Consider the following 19,794-nt stretch of genomic DNA (forward strand, 5'->3'; position numbering starts at 1 on the left):
GAATCCCTCAGTGACAGGTAATCTGTCAGTTAAAGAAGGGTTGTAGGCTGTTCTTGCTACATGTGGTTATGGTAGGGCAGGATCAGAACACGGGGGGAAGGAACACTTTGGAATTGCCCTAAAGCAGTAAGAAATCCCTGGACAGGGTTTGCCCAGTGCCAGGCTCAGGAGGCAGGACACCCTGGGCATGGCTCTGTGCCTCTCCTGGTGGCAGTGCTGCCCAAGCCTGCAGGTGGATTCTGGAGCTGCATCCCGAGCCAGGTGGAGGTGGGACTGCAGTGCCTGGCATCCACCCTGCACCCTGTGGCACTGCTGGCAGTGCTTCAGAGCTGGGGCTCTGGGGTTTAGCATAGGCAGTCAGGGTGCTGCTTTGCTTGGCAGCTCTGGGATCTACTTCTGTGGCTGATTTACGTGCTGTTCTCTTGCTTCTTTTATTCCATACTGTGGCTGGTGTGACCATCCTGCCCTGCACTGCAGTCTCTCTCGTTCTGGAGAGCTCCTTTCTGGGTGTGTCTGCGGGCTCCTCGTGTTTGAAAATTATTCCCAGAGCAAACCCCTGGGCTGCAGGGCTGGTTTTCCTTTATTCCTGCTTATTGTGAACTGCAGAGGACACGACAGCTGGGCAGCTTAACAGTGATCAGAAATGTTACTGCAACATTTCCCCACCCATCTTTTTCGAGGTCAAATGCCATCTGACTGGGACTTATCTTCTGGGTGCATTTGAAGGAGTCATCTTAACCAACTTCTAGGAATGTTACATCTGTGTGTTTTCCCCATAAGACAGACAAATCTGTTAAGTATAAGAGGGTTACACTTGTAGTAATCAAAGAAAATCACAGGCTTTGGTTGGATTATGTAGTGGGAGGTTTCAAATCAGCCAGGAAATCACGAAGTAAGCTGAAAAGGAATTTGCAAAGCATTTTTGATTCATTCTGGGCATCACATAGCAACAGTTTCCATAACTGTCAGCATTTTCAAAGAAGCAATGTCATTATTTCGGCCGCAATAACATTCTGAAATTCAAGAGACTATTAGCATTGCAGAGACAATAAACACCAGCCCTTTCCTCCCTGTATGAAGAAGCCTCCACTTGCCATGTATGCACATTTTTCAGATAGCATCTAACAGAGGCTTTCAGCATAAAGCATTTCACTGTCAGATTATTAGCTTCATATTTATATTAAATCTCTCAAGACTACCTGTCACATTCAAAGATATGTTAGAAACACAGCATTTTGATAAGTTTCAACTTATTGTTTATCTTCATAACTTACCCTGCTGCTCTGTTGCATACACAAAATCAAGGGTAGAATTTTGCCAAATAGGAGCTGAATGTATCAGGAAATTCTGTTGTTGCTAAGAGGAAAGTGATGGAGTGTCTGCTATTCTTTCCTGTGTTACTGTGTCACCCTCTGGGCTTGTGCATTTGCATAGAATGAGTTTATTGCTCTGAATGAAAGAAGGAAGCCTAACCAAATTACTTAGGAAAAGTAATCTTTAATATTTCAGGCTCTGCAGGCGATGTGTTTGAGCCAGGGTGTGAAGAAATTGTAAAAGGTGTTTTTCAACCTTAAGTAATAGCAAACTTTAAAGGGATAGACATAGTAGGTAAAAATAATATTTCTTGCAAATGTAAGCTCTTAGGGAGTTGGTGATGCAGAGAGTTGACATCATGGTAATAAACCCTTATTTAGGTTCAGCTGACCTAGAGCAGTATAATTGTGCAGAGAAAAGCGATAGCTGGGACTCCCAACAGTGTGAAACTATGGACAGTCAGTTATGTTTTTCCTTATCACTTTAATGATTCCCAGGACCATGAGAACTTGGAGGGGCAATGATGTTTCAGGGGGACATTGAACCCAGTTCTTGGGATTTTGCAGGGACTTTAATTGAAGTTTCTGATGATCACAAAGGATTTGGTGGCTGTAATGTGTCTTCAAAATACAACCCTGTTTCCCTTCACCCCTGCTTTTTTTGGCAGGTCTTTAACATCCGTGTGCATCCACTTCTGCTGCCCACATGCAGTTGGATACCAGTAGGCAGAGTGCCTGTGCCTCTCTGGTGCATGAGATACTCAAGTAGCCAGTCATGCTGAATTCCAAAAAGCTGTTAAAGAACATAGTAGAACCTTTTCAGCAAGTTCTGTAGTTATCTTTAAACAGCTTGCACAAGCCATAGTACTTGGTGCTGATGTGGACAGAGTGAAAGCAAAGCAGTTACCTGAGGAGGAGCTCTGTAATACATTCTTCATCCTGATCATACCTGTGGCCTTCAAACTTCTGAGGCTAAGTCTCCTGGCTTTGAGATGTATCCATGTTAGTCTGAAGTCACTGCAAAAACAAGGTGTATTTACTCTTTTCATAGATTTTATTCCCCCCAGAGTTGTTTTCATTTTCCCATGTTCCATAACATGAAAGTATAAGACATTTCCAAAGTAAATCTATTATTTTCTTGTGCACCTCGGAGATTAAGTCCTATGGTGTTGATCAAATAGAAATTACTAATATTCATTACTGTGGCTTTTTTTTTTCTACTTGGCTAAAGCATTCTGGTTTTCTCTCTGTTCCTTAGCACTCCCAGTTATAACTATGCCCCAAACCCAGACAAGCACTGGATCATGAGGTACACTGGCCCCATGAAGCCCATACACATGGAGTTCACTAACATGCTGCAGAGGAAGCGCCTGCAAACACTCATGTCTGTGGATGACTCGATGGAGATGGTAAGATCACCTGTGCCCTTGTTTGGTTTTTTGCTAAACAGGTGCTTGTTTCTTGAGTTAAGCTCTACCTTGTCCTGTAGATGAAGGTAAGGGAGAAAGGAGGAGGAGGAGGACTGCATCAGTTTTCTAATAGTGTGTCATCCTCTCACCTCAGATCATTTTGGCTCTTTATTCTGTGTATCAGGATCCTCTCTCCTACAGACAGGTACCATGAGGTGGTTGGTGTGAGCTGATTTGTTGCCACAGAGCCACTGCTCAGTGAGGGGAAGAGGGAAGGATCCCCTTAAAAAAAATATATCATATGTCCTAAAAATGTGCCCTCTGATACTGAAAAATCATCCTACAATCTGTTGGAAGTAAATACCTAAATGTGTGCTTGTTCTGATCCCATAACACTGAATTTCTGAGAGAAGAAAACAACAGCAGCAAAAAGTGATGTTACAGAAGTCCTAACTCTGTAATGATGGAATGATCTCATGGTAAACCCAGCCCAGGATGTTGAATGTTGGAAATAAATAAATAAATAGATAAGTTGGTACATTAAAAAAATTTAATTAAGTCTGCATTAGGTAACAATGAGAGATCTCTTAATGCAGACTGAGTGTCTTCAACAGAAACGTCTGAATTCACTAAAACCTAAGAGTGGTTTTCCAGATTTAAAAGGCAGATTTAAAGGAGTTGCAATTTACTGCTTATCTCTTGGCATTCTTATTCAAAAATGGTAGAATATAAAATAAGTGGAGTGCTGTAAAGCAAAGATGAGATTATATGGGTGGCATTGCATAAATTTGTTACTAATGTCTTATAATTACTGATTCAGGCAAGTATGATCTCTGCCTCATGTTAATGAACCTGTTCAGATTACCAGCATTAGGGGAGATTGGTGATTTTACTGCGGTGTTTGGATTTTATATTCAGTAGAATGGTTTCACTCTGGGTGATTAACAACAGGTTGTTTTTTAGTTCTAGTTACCAAGTTAGCCTTACCTTTTCCACTGAATTATATGTGTCTGATAGTCTTTCAAAACTAAAAAGAAAAAACAACCAAGTACCTCACACAAAACAACAAAACCACCACAAGCACACACAAACAAACAAAAAAAACGCAAACAAAACAACCCGTAAAAGAAGCAAAAATAAACCCCCAAACCAAGGACATCAGAGTTTGTTTTCTTCTGTGCTGATGGGTTCTGGGTGTGTGTGAGGCACTGCCTTGGTGGTACCTCACCACCTTCCTACCTTTGCAAGTCAAAGCATCACATAAAAATTGATCTTTGGTGCTCAAGAGGATACATTTCACATAAAGATGCTCCTGTAAATCTATAGAAGCAACCACAGAGTTAAATCTCATCTTAATTCTCCATATTGAGAGAGTATGACTGGATGTTATTTATCTGGAAGGTATTGTGCAAATATTCTGCATAATGGGGACTCATTTGTCCAAAGGCAGGATCACTGAGTGTTGCTTAAACACGTGTGAGATTTCAAATGCTGTCATTTTATTGAAATCGTTTTCTGCAGGAAAAAGATAAAGGTCGAGAGAAAATTTCAGAAATGGCACCTTGAAACTCTTATCTCTGTTACTGTGTGTATTTAGCACTATCTTGCCAGCTCTTATGCAAAATGCTGAACCCAAACACTTGAGAGTGGCACGCTAATGTGTTCTACCTTAAAAGAGAAAACACAAGTGTGCCTTGCAATAGCCCCCATATTCAGCCAGTAAAATTAAGATGTGATTATGGATTATTCAGAGAAGTGGTTCATTGTGCTAACTCAGTGCCAACCTGGGCTGTTGTAGTTTATTTGTTGCTCACAGGCAGAAAATGATAGCCAATATTCCACATGGATACGAATTTCATGTTTTGTTTTGCCTTTTTTTCTCCCCAGATTTACAACACGTTGGTTGAAACAGGAGAACTGGACAACACGTATCTGATATACACAGCAGACCATGGCTATCATATTGGGCAGTTTGGGCTGGTGAAAGGGAAGTCCATGCCCTATGAGTTCGATATCAGAGTTCCCTTCTACGTCCGAGGCCCCAACGTCGAGGCCGGGTCCTTGTGAGTTCTTGGCTGCCGTGGGTGTGCATGTGCAGGGACCTGAAGAGTTCTTTATGGTCACACCTCTAGCTGTGTTGACCCAGCAGCCAAGTGGAGGCACGGAGTTCTGCCCATCCTGACTGAATTCCAGCTCATCTCTGGCAGAAAAATGTCTGCTCACAAAGCAGAGCTGACAGCACGTGCTGGTGCAACAAAGTCAAGGCCATTGCTTTTTTTTGCTTGCATGGGTGTGCAGCACAAGCCACTCCTCTTTTGAAATATGTCCATTCTTTTGTGGAAGGATTATACAAATTACACGAAATTATACACGTAACTATGTAGTTTTCAAGTTAAAAAAATATGTTGTGTCATGTTCACTGCCACAGTAGATAATTATTGCTGAACATCAGAGTCACTTGTTTCAGCTTATAAGGAATAGTTCATATGTTATCATCATGCACAAAAGGTTCTTTTTGGTTCATTCTTTGAGACTAGATGGTTAGGGCTGTTGAATGCAGTGTGCAGAGTGTGCCTGTTAATTAAAATGGTAGCTTTGATCAGCTAAGAAATTATGTAAATACGCTTTCTAAGCAATTATTTCAAATAGCAAATATTTTCACTTAAGTAATGATTTTGGACAGTGCCATAATTTACTGCCTTGTCTTTATATCAGTGTGCATGTTTTAGCATAATTAACACACAGTCTTCCACACAAAATTCTTTTTTTTTGCTGCAGATGGATCTAGTGTGTAAAACAATAACAAATAATCATTAAAAAAATAATCTCATTCCGTATACTGGTTAAATTCATTGGTTCACATTCTCTGTAAGCACAAAAATGTTAAATTCTGTAGATATTGCAGTGTCCCTGGTTTGTTTTCAGCAGTTATGCATATGAAAAAAAAGCAACATTACTTCCCTAAAAAGCAGGGAGGGATTCCTCAGTTGGAATTAAACACGTGACCTCAGCACTGAAGGAGTTTTATCTGCAGCAGCCCCAGAATTTCAAGTGAGCTGAAACAGCCTTCTAAGAACAGGCTCTCTTTCCCTTTGACTGCAGCTCTTGGCCTTCCTGGAGAGGGAATGCTGTTATGGCCCGAGTGGACTGAGCTGGTGTTTCTGCAACATGTAGAGCCAGAGACCAGCCACATTATGTCTGCTCTGGTTCAAGGATCTTTACACCCAGACACCCATAACAGCTGTGAAATCTTCCCACTGAATTTCATTTTTCAGAGACTTCTGAAGATGAAAGAATAGGAAGAACAGGATAAAATAGCTTGGAGGGGAGAGTATTTCAGAAAATAAATTGATCTTCCCTCTCAGCCTGATTTTTTTTCTCTAAATGGTGGAACATCAATCATCCGTGTTTTGTGTGAACCTTATGTTTTTCCTGCAGAGTAATTGTCATGACTCCCTTTTGATACCAACAAAATTTTAATGGCAGTCACTGTAGCAAGTCATTACTAAGCTCTCATTTCTAATACCAAATATACTACATCATAATTATTAGTAATTAAAATCAAATTAGGTACATCAATTTAATTCATCATCCGTGCTCTTGTCAGTGCCTGTTTGCTCACTCACTCAAAAATGTAGTAATTTTTAAATAGTGTCTCATTAATTAGTGTGAATTTAGCAGCTTCCTTCTGTCCTGAATTTTTTGAGCTCGTGTTCTGCACTGCCATGTATAGCAGCCCATCTGGTCCCATCCTTCCTTTGTTTGAACAGAGCTGGAGTTGCTTGGTGTCATTTACATGGACTTTAAACTGGATTCTCCTTTATGTTTTTTACAGGAATCCTCACATCGTGTTGAATATTGATCTGGCACCTACGATTCTGGATATTGCTGGGTTGGATATTCCCTCTGACATGGATGGTAAATCCATTCTAAAGCTGCTGGATTCAGAGAGACCAGTAAATAGGTAAGAACTGGAGGTGTGTGTGGAAAACATGTATGTGTTTGTGCAACAGACTGAACAAGTGTTCAGCAGCATGCACCAAATTTAAAGGAAAATATAATAAAATCACCACCTATAGGATTGCATCATTCACTGGGAAGTCTGGAGACTAGTTGACCCACTTCAGTTATTTTCATTTTGGCATATTTTCATTTTCATGTAGTAGATGTATGGCATATATGGCATCTCTATGTACTAAATATAGTCTGTGTAGAAGAGAGGGCTACATGTGAAGATCTTTACCTATGTGAGTTATAGATTTTAATTGTCTCTGTGGCATCATTTGTAGCAAAGCTACGAGTTTCACTTTGAGTGAATTGTAGAATAATTGAATTGAAAGGGTTGGTTGCATATCAGACTGTAATATAAAGACAGGCTAGAACTCAAAAACTGCAGTTATTATTTAAGACTTTCCATCAATAGTTTCATTGGAAAAAGGCTGAGGAAGAGGATTAGACTGGATGCTTGCTAGAGAAGGTCAGCAGAGAAAGGGAAGGAGATTTATTTGCTTTACAAGTAGTTGAGTGGAGGGAGAAGGGGAAAGGAGCAGCTGCTTTAGAATAGGCTGCTTGGTGGGTAGTGTGAAGGTTAAGAACCCAAACTTGAGTCGTGAAATCCGGATTTAATTTGTGATCCTTTGTGATGGAGGACGATTCAGTTAATCCACTGTGCCTTAAATGTTGAAGAAATTGTACTCTCTGAACCTGTTGTGGATTTTTGTCCCTGTGAGAAGAATCTGTCCTGTGTTTGCTCATGGTTTGCACTGGAGAGGCATGTGTGCCTGCTTCCCAGAGCTGGATGTCCCTTGTGCAGTGACAAGACATGTTTCTCATTGGAACTGGGGATGGGAGAGAACACTGGGGCACAGCTTTGGTTACTGGGTTTGTGGGAGTTGCTTCTTCCTCTCCTCGTTTCCTCCTAGGTTCCACTTAAAGAAAAAGATGAAGGTGTGGAGAGACTCGTTCCTTGTGGAAAGAGGGTAAGGAAAGTGTTAATCACAAAGGCCAGTTTTTTAAACAGAAGGACACTGAGTAGCTAAAGCCAAAGCAGCACTCTGCCACAGTCTAAAGCCATTTAGCTGTGCCAGCAGGGACATGGCTGCAGCCTTGCCTGATGGCACTGATTGGAGTGGATGTATGGCCTTTGCCTACAGCCTGTATAAATGTGCTCTTGGGGTGGGGGAAGGGAGTTTGCTTGCATTGGGAGATGGAAAGGCATCCCATTTTGCTTTCAGCTGCTGCCCTCCCCACCCTCCTGCTTGTATCATGGGAGTATGAACAACCCTCCTTCTCTGCGTGTTCACCTGCGCCCCTGCCTTAATACATCAGTGGGGGCACGAGGGGTTTGCAGAGTGCAGCCCTGTAGGATGAGGAGGATGTGGTCTCCTTATATTGACTGTTGTCACTGCCTGCCAGCCAGACATGGAACACAGTCTTGATTTTGTGTGTTTTTGTAGGCTTCCTGAGAGCATGACATGAGTAACTTGTGTGTTTATCAGAGAGGCCGAGTGCTGGTTTCTGCTGGACTATGAAGTTTTGGCTACCAGTGTTGCTATGGACTTGGAAAATAACATGCTCCTCTGAGTCTTTTCAGCAAACTGAATTTCTATCTTGGAATTAATATTAAAGTAAAAATAAATATTATTCTTTTTCTCCAGTAAACTGCTGCATAAGAGGGAGAATGAGAAGGTAGATGCCCAAGAAGAAAACTTTCTACCCAAATACCAGCGTGTGAAAGACCTCTGTCAGCGAGCTGAGTATCAAACAGCTTGTGAACAGCTTGGCCAGGTAGGGCACTGTCCCCCTGACTGAAAGTAAGCAGTTGTAGTTAGAGCTTAACACCTTCACTGTGGCAATGTCCTTCACCACATCGTCCCTGCCAGCTTGTGAATCAAATGGCTCTGTGGCCTTTGCTCAAAACCATATTACAGCATTTGTGAGATTGACTGTCAGTCAGGAGATTCTGATTCAGGTGTTCTGCACTGATTCCTGAAATCTGCATTGATTTCAGGTGGTCAAGAGAACCACCTAGGCTGTTTTAACATTCTGTTCCCCAAAATAGAATGTGGTTTGGGCTTCATTAGTGATGAGGAGCTACAATGTACCTGACAGATTGGCCTTCTCCAAATACATATAGTTTGCTTTGCTTTGAATTCTCTATTTAATTCATTTTGTTGATGTTGTTATTTGGAATTACATGTAATAATGGGAAGCTAACATTCTGTTAACTCAATATATCTCTCCTCTGAGCAAAAATAGACTGGGAAAACACACATGCAATTATGACTGGAGGCAGTCTGTGATGTGGGCATAAAGCTCATTGATTTTGTGTCATTTCTCTTCTTGCATAACTGTTCTGAGCAGATAGGAAAACATGTTCACTTTAGATCCACGTTACGTAGAAGAAATTCAGGGGAAAAAGCTCTGGACTGGTATCAGTACGTGGTCTTAAAATGCACAGGAGAGGATTTTGGAAATTTTGAGAGCAGTGCAAAGGCAAAGCACAGCTGACTCCATGGATAGAGTTCCCCACTCCTGGAGGAATTCTCATCCTCTGGAAACACAGCAGAATTGACTCTGTGCCATTGCTCTCATCCAGGTGTGGGTCCCAGTGCCCCTTCCAAGGAGTGTGACACATTCTGCTGTGGACAGAGTGGGGAAGGTCAATGGGTCCACATGTTACCCTGTCAGTCCTTAGACTGGCATTGCCTCATCTCCTGGCAGCTCAGAGGGCTCCCAGGATGAGTCAGGCTGTGGAACATCTGTCCATGCAGGCACAGTCTGAATGGTTCAGTAATGGACTGCTGAGGCTACAGGAGTTCATTTTTTACTGTCAGAGACCAGACTTCCTTCTTCTGGCTCTACTGATCATGCAGTTCAGTGTACCTGTGAAATGAGCCCATTGTTACTTAGGTGTTTGGATCCAATTCACATGTATAAGAATTTTCCAGGTGCTCTTTTCTTCCTATGGCTTCTTTGTCAGATGTGGTATACTGAGAAACTACAATGTCCTGTTCTTCCTAAAAATACCAAACTTGAATATTACATGCAATAGTTTATTGTCATCAGATGTCTCGAGCTGCAGTTTTAGCTGTGTGGGAGCAATTCATTGTTTTATGACTTTGAAATGTTATTTGAGGAACTGGGGGGAAAAGTTACTGTTTCAGCTACAACATCATTCAGTAAGTAGTACAGGGAAATACAGCTTTTCTTTTTCCATCAGTACTGTCTTTTTGAAAGCTGTTTCAACTTCCTCCTTTTGTCTTTGTCTTCCCAAATATTTTGAATGTTATTGTAAGAACAGAGGGGAAGAGAGACTTTCCAAACCCGTGTTGTCACTGAATCTGTCACTTTGAATAAGGTAACTTAGCTGTGTTCAGGCTTTCTTACTCTAATTACCACATGTCTCAGTTGTGGAAGAAGGGGGGAAGGCCCTGTAATGTCTACACACATTCACAGGCTTACCTTTTCTTTCATGGGAGATAAAGTATCTCTGACCTCTTTAAGAAGCGGGTATAAAACATCAACTCTGCAGTCAGAATTGCCAATAAATTCTGAGGTAAAGATGTGCTAATAAGAGATGTGTGTGCTGCATCCTCATTGTCAGGAGGCAGAGGGGAGAAGAGTTGTTTTGAGCAGTTCAGTCAGACGTAATTGGAAGTGATGGGATGAAATTGAGCAAAAAAGAAATTTACGTTGGACATCAGGAAAAATTGCCAAACAATCAGGTCGATTAAAGTCTGTGAAGGGCTCTCAAGGGAGTCTCAATCCATCTCACCCCTACTCTAGAGAGAATGTCCTAGTAGTCTGTCTAGACAATAGGAACAGTGGGAGATGAATGTGCTTCTTTGAGGATAAACTGTGCCTAAAGATGGGTGCACCCAAAAATCTTTTCAGAGTGAAGCAAGACCAACCTCTCAAATGACAAATGGGTGTTGTCTGTTTGCTGGTGCTGCTCACAGCTCTGCACAGTAAGTAGAACAAACCCAAATTAATAACATGCCACTGCCTTGGGGGAGTTCATGGTATGCAGATACAGTGGTTCTTTAGCAGATGTCTCCTCATCCTGCAGCACACTCTGTTTAGTGGTATCGGGAGTGCTCAGTACAAAAAGGGAATTTTCACATCCTGATGCAAAGATGAAGAGAAGTCTGGGTCAGAATTAGTTGAAAGCTTGCTGAAGTCATTGGGATTCTTTCTTTTGACTTAAACAAGATTGGGGGACCTGCTGTTTGGTGCACAGAGAAACCTGAGCAGTCCCAGGGAACGTGAAGTGTGAGCAGGAGACAAGGAGCGCAGACGGAGGACAAAGACTGAGGAGGAGAGTGAAGGACAAGAGAAAAGGACAGAGTTTAAAGTAAAGGAGAGGTAAAGAAAGCTTTGAATGTGAAGTGGAGAATTTGAAGTTCTGCTTTGTGAGTGTGCAAGGTTGTGAATACAGTTCTGTTGCCACAAAATGATCTTCCTTTGCAAATCTCTGTCACCCTCCTTAACTTATAATCGTTTTGGTAAGAGAGCACCAGCATCATGGAGAGGAGGCTGTTCAGACTGTTTAAAACCTTGTTTCACAGTCCATTATGTGGAATTTTTTTGGCAACAGTAATGTATGTAAATTCTCCTGGGTGCAATGGGAATCTGTGTGTTGCCATGTTCTCTTTTTCACTTGGTGGGGTTTGGTCTGTGTTAGTTATTTGCATCCAACAAAGGGTGACTGTAGGCTCAGATGAAGGAGCAGTTCAGCATTTGTATTCAAGGATTTAAAAGAGATGAGCTCTTCCCACATGAAATAAAAAACATTTATCCTGGTACCTAATGGCTTCCACACAGATTTTTCTCTTCAGCCTAGTTTGGCCTTTCATTCTAAACTGATTGGTGAGTGGAAGCTGACCCACTTTCATCTGGCAGTCTGCATTAATGTGCTTTTGTGGAAGCCAATTATGATATCACCATTGCTCAGTAGAGTACTCCCAGCAACTCCACAGTATCATAACAACAGCTGCACAAAATCTCCCTCCAAGTAATTTGCCAACTTTGTGCACATTTGATAAACATGCAATACCTGCAGCAGTGCTGGTTGCTGTAGGGAATCTATGTTGTGCTTGTAAAAAAAAACCCCAAATTAAAAGATAGTGATTTTATCTTTAGCTGGACCTGGTGTAGTACAGTAATATTGCCAACTCCTAAAGAAAAATAGTTGTGTGAATTGACATCATTTCCTTTTCAAATACTTTTTATTTTCAGAGCTTTGTTTACGTGCAAATCTGATACAAGTAGAATTTGCTTTTAAATAGCATAAAAATATCATTTTATGTGGCAGTTTTCACAGGAGAACATTCAAAAGGCAAACATGGGCACTTTGTTTCCTTCAGATGTTCTGCAAGTGAAAGGTTTGGCACACAGTCTTCCCTCCAATCGCTCTGTGCTTTGCCAGGATCCTCAAGGGATATTCTCTTTTGTAACTGGCCTGAAGATACCAAAAGCAGGTCACTTATGTGCTTGGTCCCCCCAGTTCTCTCACATCCCAGTGGGGAAAACTCTTGTGATGGGTGTGTGCCTTCCTCAGCAGCTCACAAATGGCCCCTCTGGATCATATTCCTGCCACCACCATCATGACTGGCCATTGTTTAGTGCCAAGGGAGGAGCAAGATAAAAAAATTGCTTGTATATTCTCTATATTCTCCTTTTCCCGAGGCCACTTGGACTTACCTCAACCTGGCCTAGGAAACAGTGTCAGGTTTTATAAGGAATTTCTTTAAAAACTGGGAAGAAAACTTTTGATCTGTCTGTCTGTTGTGGTTGTCTGGTTCTTTCGTAGCTAGCAGAGATATCCTGAGGTTAGTAAAGAATTTAGGTTCTGCTGATAAGAGAAGTGTATCAAGCCAGCTAGAGCCCAGATAACTTTAATAGCTCTTTTGGCAGATCCCTGGAGTTCCTGAGTTTCAGCACAAGTTGCACGAGATCAGCAACTTTCAGGATCAAGCTCTTAATCTGTGATTGCAACAAGAAATGACTTGCTGATAACTTCATACGCTAAAATATTTTATCAGCCCTCAAACTGATAAAATTAGGAGGCAACAAACCATGAAAATTAAAATAATGGTGATTTATTAAGGTTGTTATCTGAGGATTGTATTCCTCATCAGGAACAGTAATTAACAAAACTGGTTTCCTCCTTCAGCTAGAAATAGCATGTAATGATTTCCAGAGGCTATTTTACTTACAGGATTTTTTTTGCTTGTTGCTTCACAAGCCCAAGAAATTTGTTTCTTACTAAAGGAGATTTTTTTAACTCCTTGTCATTGCAGGGGTGGTTGTTGTAAGTAGCTTGCTAAAATCAATACCAACATTTAATAAAACCCCCCCAAATTTTCAAATATCCTGATAGGAGTAGCAATGTACTTTAGTTCAAAAGAAAAGGAGCTGGAGGTCAGGAGATTGGCTACAGACTCAGTGTGGGACCTCAGATAAATCAATTCCCCTTTTGATGCTGCTTTTTCCTCCACCACTAATGTAATTTCTGCTAAGGCTGCACTCACTCCTCTGCTTCTGCAGTGCCTAACACAGCAGCTGGGACCATTTGATACCGCAATCCAATTATTATATTAATAATAAATGAATGACATAATTGCAATCTTAAAATTAGCTGGATACCTGCTTTTTTTCATTTGCCAGCTAGCTGTAATTGTCCCACCTGCCTCACTTCAGCTACGGTTTGTGGCACTAAAAAGCCCTCAAAATATTCTGTCAATAAATTGTTCATCCATCTTATAATTCCAAGGTTTGAGAGATATGTGGTGTGTGACAACTGAAATTGAGCTGGGAGTTCAGAGGTCCAAATCTCCAAAAATCATGAGTCAGTGTAATGAAATAAGGTCCTGTTGGAATGAAGACCAGGCAGTGCTGTTTGTGTCCTGATGACATGAAATGGAAAAGCCACACTCATCCTTTGCCAGGGGATGAATGGGGAGGAGGTACAGGGAGAAAGGGGGAACCCAACAAAGAAGTTTAAAATAATTAGAAAATAATACCATTTGGGAAGAATTGAGGAACTGGGCATATTCAGTGAAAAAAATAGTTGAGAAGAGGGGAGTCTGTCTGCCTGAACCTGAGAGATGTAGAGAAGATGGGAGCTAATTATTTTAAAGTCAACAAGAGCAGAGCAGTGATGTGTGTGAGACAAACAATGGGAAATTCAAGTTGTCTGTTCCCTGAACCCTGTCCCACCTGAGCAGCAGGACAAGCTGTAGAACTACCTCTTGTAGAGTGAGAGTGTCTCTCTGGATTTTGCTGTTTTGTCCTCATTACCCCAGTGAAAAATAACACAAGGAGCAAACCACAGCAGAGGAGAAGAGCTAACTAAACTGTCACTGTGCTCTTTCAGACAAGGAAATAAATGTACCCTGACTACTCATGAATCAGTTTAGACTGCAAGTCAGAATATTTCTAGCCATTAAAGCAGTTTGTCTGTAGCTCACCATCTAATGTGGCAGCAACGTTGGGTTCAGAAAGCTTCTGCATAAATTAAACACGACAGATATTACTGAAGTGTTTTTTTCTCAGGGTGCTGGCAAAGACAGAAGATTTTATTATCCTGTACAAATGTTGATTCCTAGAGCCCATATTGGTAAAAGTGTTAGAGAGCCTTGCTGGCAGCTCACTGATCAGACTGTTTCACTTTTTACTTCTCTGTGAAAAGGAATGGAATCTCTTTCACTTAACAAAAAGAGGAGCTGATGAGACACAGCATGAGGAATCAGGGCTCAGCTCTGGAAGCTGGGTGTTTCAATGGGATATTTTCTTAGCAAGGCTTGTGTGATCAGCCCTTTTCCCCCCCAGAAAGCAGTGTCAATTGAGAGAGACTCACTGAGGGGAAACGAGTGAATTGTAGGAAAAAAAATCCTGTAGTCATGGCTATTTATTTCTGATTTGGGCCTCAGATAATGACTTTGAATTAACATCTGTGATTGCTGTAGTGGTAAGAAAGCACTGATGCACAATAGTGCAAAAACCACTTCATGGCACTGAAGGCTGGGAAGGAAATAACAGGTTTTTAACACATGGAAAAATAAAACATGTCTTTTTCTGCTAAGGGATCATGTGCATGTTCAAGGTGAATGAGGGGAACAAGGGAACAAGGCACCTGTTCAATCTGCAACTGCTGCCATTAAGATTCACGTTTCATACATGGTGGAGTCCTAATTGACTCTTGGGTACATGTAGCAGGTAGTTTGGGCTGGAGGGGAGAACACACCTTACAAACTGTGGGTTTGGGGTTTGTGTTTTTTTGCCTTTGCAGTGTGCATTTGAACAAGATTTCTGCTCACCACCACCAGCTTCTCCATTAAACTAAAACTCAGGCTCTTCTGCTTTGCAGGCAAAGGGCTGGGCAGCATCAGTGGGGTAGGGGATGGAGCAGAAGGGTCAGAACAAGCCCAGCACAGCTGGTGGCAGAAAGCAGGAGCTCAGCAAGGAACTTGGCCTGCCTGGGGGTGGTGGGAAACCTCCAGCTGGAACAGCCTCAGTGTTTAAATGAGGTGTCCAGAACGTTTTGCACAATGTGAGCTTGATGGACTTCAGGACATATTGCAAAAGCCATTTATTTGGTGGCTGTTCTGACAGGCCTTGCAGGAGGAAAGAAAGGCTCTTCCTTTGGAATTTTGATATGAGCTGGGGTGAAGATTGTAGGGCAGTCTGGGTTTTCCACTGACTCTTGACTGGTGTTAAACTCCCCTTGTGTTAGCACTTTTGAGGTGTTATGAGCTATAGAACTTGATTTGGGAACACATCATTTGCCCTAATGAAGAAAACACCTGAACAGTTTGGTGCAGTGAACTGAGGGGGCTTTGTTTTCTTGACTGGTTGAGTTAATCCACTATTTATAAATAATTGTGTTTTGCTGCTGGATAATAGTTATCATGTGTACCTGTGAGCCAAAGTATCTCTGGGGCACCCTGGAGTTCTTCATATAGAGATTTTATTATGTAAGTGATTATTTCTTGAGAAATATTTTAGTTGTTGCCAGGGTTTGATCACAGAATCAGGATGGTTCATGTTGGAAGGGACCACACTGTTGAATCTCAGACACATTCTCACATATGCCCAGATCTATTTTGGGGGAAAAAAGTAAAAGCTTGAGACTTTCCTTTTTTTTTTCCCCCCCCTCCCCTGCATGTGTTCAATGTTTTTCTTCTAAAGTAATTTACGTAGCTCTGCACTGCAGTCATTCAGCAGTGGGCCTGTTCATGCATACAATGTACCCTTCCAGCAAAGCCTTTAAGATGTTTTCACTGTAGCATAAAGCTGCATTGGAAAGATTTAAACTGCACCAAAAATTAAAGGATTTTTTTTTTTCTGGTTCACCTGGAGGGGAGAAATGAGCATCACTTTCTTGACAAGAGATGAAAGAAATAGAGAAAAAATATTTTTGGGCCACACATCAGAGCACTTGCTTGCAGTAATTCCCATCATGGCATTTGACTTGCCTTCTGTTGAATCCTCATTTTTCATGCATTAGACACCTATGGCACAGAGCTCTACTGAGCAGAAAATGCAGTTTGTGTGTATATTTTCAAAAATAAAGTTGAGATTAATTGAAGTGGGAAACAGCAACAAACATTTTTACATCTCTCTTTGTTGAGAAAGGAACCTCTGCTTATTCTAGTGAAATAACTTTTAGTTCAAACCTCAGTCTGTGCATCAGTCAATGTTAGGCATTTATAAAATTAAGAGAGCAATGGGTAAATGTGTAGTGCTCTAGCTGGGGACAGTCATGCAGAGGTGTCTGATTCAAATGTCTTATTCTCAGTGTCTCTCCTTGATTTCCTGTGATTCCTTGTGCTGAAAGTGAAGCCAGGTTTATATGCATCACTGCAAGGCTTGGGAGCTGTTTTTCCTTCTGTCCTTTTCTTTGGAAGATTCTCAATATTGCAGCGAGTCCTGGAGGCACAGACTTGGGATTTTGTAATAGGAAAAAGGAGGAACTCTTCTCAAGACTCAGCAAGAAGCTGAAATGTTTTGGAGAGACTCCATTTAAAGCAGTAGCAGCTGCTACTACAAGGTTGTGGGGTTTTTTGTATCTTGAAGCCTCTGTGTTTGGTAGAGTGTTGGTAAATTAAGGAGTGGGTGAAATAATTTTGGGAAGTGGGTAGAACTTCTGTGCCAGGTTGAAGGCAGCTGAGCTGCCTTGCCCTCAGTGCAGCTCTGACAGCAGCACAGAGGGAACTGTGAGCAAGTTACTTCAGGTTTTGAGTAACAAAGGGTGTTGGAGATAAGAGATGAGATTTTTCCTCTAGTTTGAGTGCAAGAGGGAGAGGATTCTCAACTTCAGAGGCATCCAGTGCAGCTCAGCATTGCCAGTCTAGCCCAAGGGTGTTGAATGGGAAAAGCTATTATGAGAAACACCCAAGATGGAGATAAACTTGTCCAACTACAGACTTCCACAGATGCTCTGAGCCTTTTAAAGGTCAGTTAAGAGAAACAGGCACTTCTGCAAGGCAATCCTGGAGAACACTCCATGCCTGGAGGTGTTCAAACCCAGGCTGGATGGGGCTCTGAGCAACCTGGGCTAGTGAAAGGCGTCCCTGCCCATGGCAATGGGGTTGGAATGAGATGGTCTTTAAGGTCCCTTCCAACCCAAACCATTCCATGATTCTATCTGGAGAGCTTCCACAAAGTTGAAGGGTTTGGTCCCACTGAGTTGTGGGTTATAAATATAATGAGATTATCAGGATTCTTGGTTTATGCCACAGTTCTGCTTCTGAAAGTTGTCGCTCGTCACCTCCGTGTCTTTAGCTGTAGTATTGATTTTGTTATGAAATTTCCATTGTTCTGCCTCCAAGAAACAAAATGAGAAACAAATGTGAGGGTGTTCCAAAGAGTTCCTGGTCTGTCTGAAAATGGGAGATTACAAAAACTCTGGTTTGGTAGTAGGTGACAGTTGAGTCCCAGTTTGCTACAATGAAGAATTATCTGATAGATTGCTGGAGTTGACCATCAGACAGAGCACAGCTGGGACACAGTTTCAACGACCAAATTTTTCTTCCAGAAGTGGCAGTGTGTGGAAGATGCCAGTGGAAAGCTCAAGCTGCACAAGTGCAAGGGAATGGCCAACTTGGCAGCTGCAGGCAACCGCAAAGGCACCTCCAACCTTCTGCCCAAGTACTACAGCAGGAACAGGGAGGAGTGCAACTGTGAGGAGAATGAATACAAGCTGAGCCACGTTGGACAAAGGAAGAAACTCTTCTCCAAGAAAAGTAAGTGAAGCCACTGCATGTTCTGTCTCTGCCTTGGGAAGCTGTTACAGGTTTGTTCCCTGACGGGCACAGTCGTCCTCGCTTTCCTGGGCATTCTGTCAGTGTGTTTCCTGGGCATCCTGTGTGTGGAACAGTGGGCCTCATGCTGGGCAGTCAGACTTGAAAATGTTTCTGTCTGTAGGAAGAATGTTTTGTTCTGGGAAATGCAGTGCACACACTGAAGGGGCAAATTGCACATGGTTATTTAGGCCATGGAACATGAACAGTGTTCTGCAGCAAATACTCCAGTTTTCAGTAGCTACTGCAATGTTTGGAGGTGCTGCTGCAGCAATTTATTTTTAATAAGGATGTGTGTGCTTTGTTACAGAAGCTGCTTGCTTCTGACATCCTTTCCTTGTGCTCAGTCAGCAGAGACAAGGCTGACTTTTAACCAGAGATAACGACCAAAGGGGATGACTCTGTTTCTAGTTCCCTTGGCACAGATCAGGTGCTTTCTTTAGAAAGTCCATTTTACTGACCTTACTCAGACTAACACATATATTTGAAGTATATAGCCTAATTATAGATTAGAGGCAAATGGAAGCACAGAATTATTAGTGACTTGTAACGTTTCTTTCGTCTCACTCCACAAATAGAGCCTTAATTATTTAGCACATTAGTCTTTCTATATAATGACCTGGCACAAACTTCAAACAGAGAGTTTAAATTGATTTTCTCCCATTATATTTGCTTTGCAAGCTGATTAGTAGCTACTAAGCTAATTTTTGGTTGAAAAAAAATTACTGGTTCCAGGGTGAAATTACTCAACTATACTTGATGTTTAAATATGTGGCACAGCAGATTATCTAGTGTTATTTAAACACTGGAACTTGCACTTAATTGACTACTTCCCTTTTTAAACTCCCAGAGAAGAAAGTTCAGTCCTGGGGATTCAAATAACAGGTGAAGATTGAAGGCACTTAAACGAGAAGAGGAAAACAATTTAAGTGAAGGCAACATAATGCTATCTGATAGCACTTAACACTCACTTAAGTACTTTCCCTCAGTGCTTTTCTAAACATTACCTAATTTCCACAACATCCAAAGGAGGTGGTTAAGTGCATAATTACCTTTAGTTTATGTGTGTAGAGAGGCTGAGGTAAAAGAAGTGAAAGTTGCTCCCTCTGGCAGAGGAATCAGAATGGTGTTTTTTCCTGTGTTCTGCTCAGAAGAGGCAGAGTTTTTACACTTCAGCTCCCTCTCCTCGTTGGACCTTAAGGCATAAACTTGAGCAGCTCAAGATAGGATCTTGCCAATTACGTTGCCATTGCCTGTGTCTTAAGTGAAATGATTGTCTCTCCCTCTGCCCACATCCTGTGCTCTGCAGGGCAGAGGTGAACTTGGACCTGTTGGCAGAGACTCTTTGGTTTGCTGTTGGCTGTTCTTCCCCAGTCACTTATCTATCACACCCCAAATGCAAATGAGCACAAAGCAGTGCAAGTCAAGCTTTTCCAAACATCTTATTTGGAAAGCTGGGCTGTGTATAGTAAGAGGGGGACCTGGACACTCCTGATGTGTATTTGGATTTTTATGTTCTGTTTCCACGAGACTTTGGGGTAAAGTGCAGTCTGTGCTGGGTTGTTCAGTTCTTAGGGAACCTTTGGGGTTGGTTACTCAGAATTTGGTGAGTGCATGAGATTATCCTGCAGCCCTGTTTGAATGCCAGTAAATTCATCAGATTGAACAACTGCTAAATAGAAAATAGACATTTCAGACTGGACTGGGGTCATGTCCTCATGAATGCTGCAGTTCCCAGCAGTAGTGTGGTTTTGAAGGAAATGC

General features: G+C 41.8%; 1 protein-coding gene across 14 annotated transcripts in view; it reads left to right on the forward strand.

The window, feature by feature from the left end:
* SULF2 (sulfatase 2) overlaps positions 1 to 19,794 on the forward strand; it is a 118,521-nt gene that overhangs the window by 82,129 nt on the left and 16,598 nt on the right. For all 14 annotated transcript variants that reach the window (XR_010434919.1, XR_010434927.1, XR_010434923.1 and 11 more), the window contains 6 exons: positions 2,572 to 2,722; positions 4,610 to 4,785; positions 6,558 to 6,686; positions 7,645 to 7,701; positions 8,380 to 8,509; positions 17,766 to 17,973. Coding sequence is in view for 3 of the 14 variants with exons in the window: in XM_064674263.1 (XP_064530333.1) it covers positions 2,572 to 2,722; positions 4,610 to 4,785; positions 6,558 to 6,686; positions 7,645 to 7,701; positions 8,380 to 8,509; positions 17,766 to 17,973 (851 nt within the window). In the remaining 11 variants the exon portion in view is untranslated. The remainder of the gene's footprint in view (positions 1 to 2,571; positions 2,723 to 4,609; positions 4,786 to 6,557; positions 6,687 to 7,644; positions 7,702 to 8,379; positions 8,510 to 17,765; positions 17,974 to 19,794) is intronic.

Source organism: Pseudopipra pipra, chromosome 17 (genome assembly GCF_036250125.1).
Source record: "Pseudopipra pipra isolate bDixPip1 chromosome 17, bDixPip1.hap1, whole genome shotgun sequence".
In the NCBI taxonomy this organism is placed as follows: domain Eukaryota; kingdom Metazoa; phylum Chordata; class Aves; order Passeriformes; family Pipridae; genus Pseudopipra; species Pseudopipra pipra.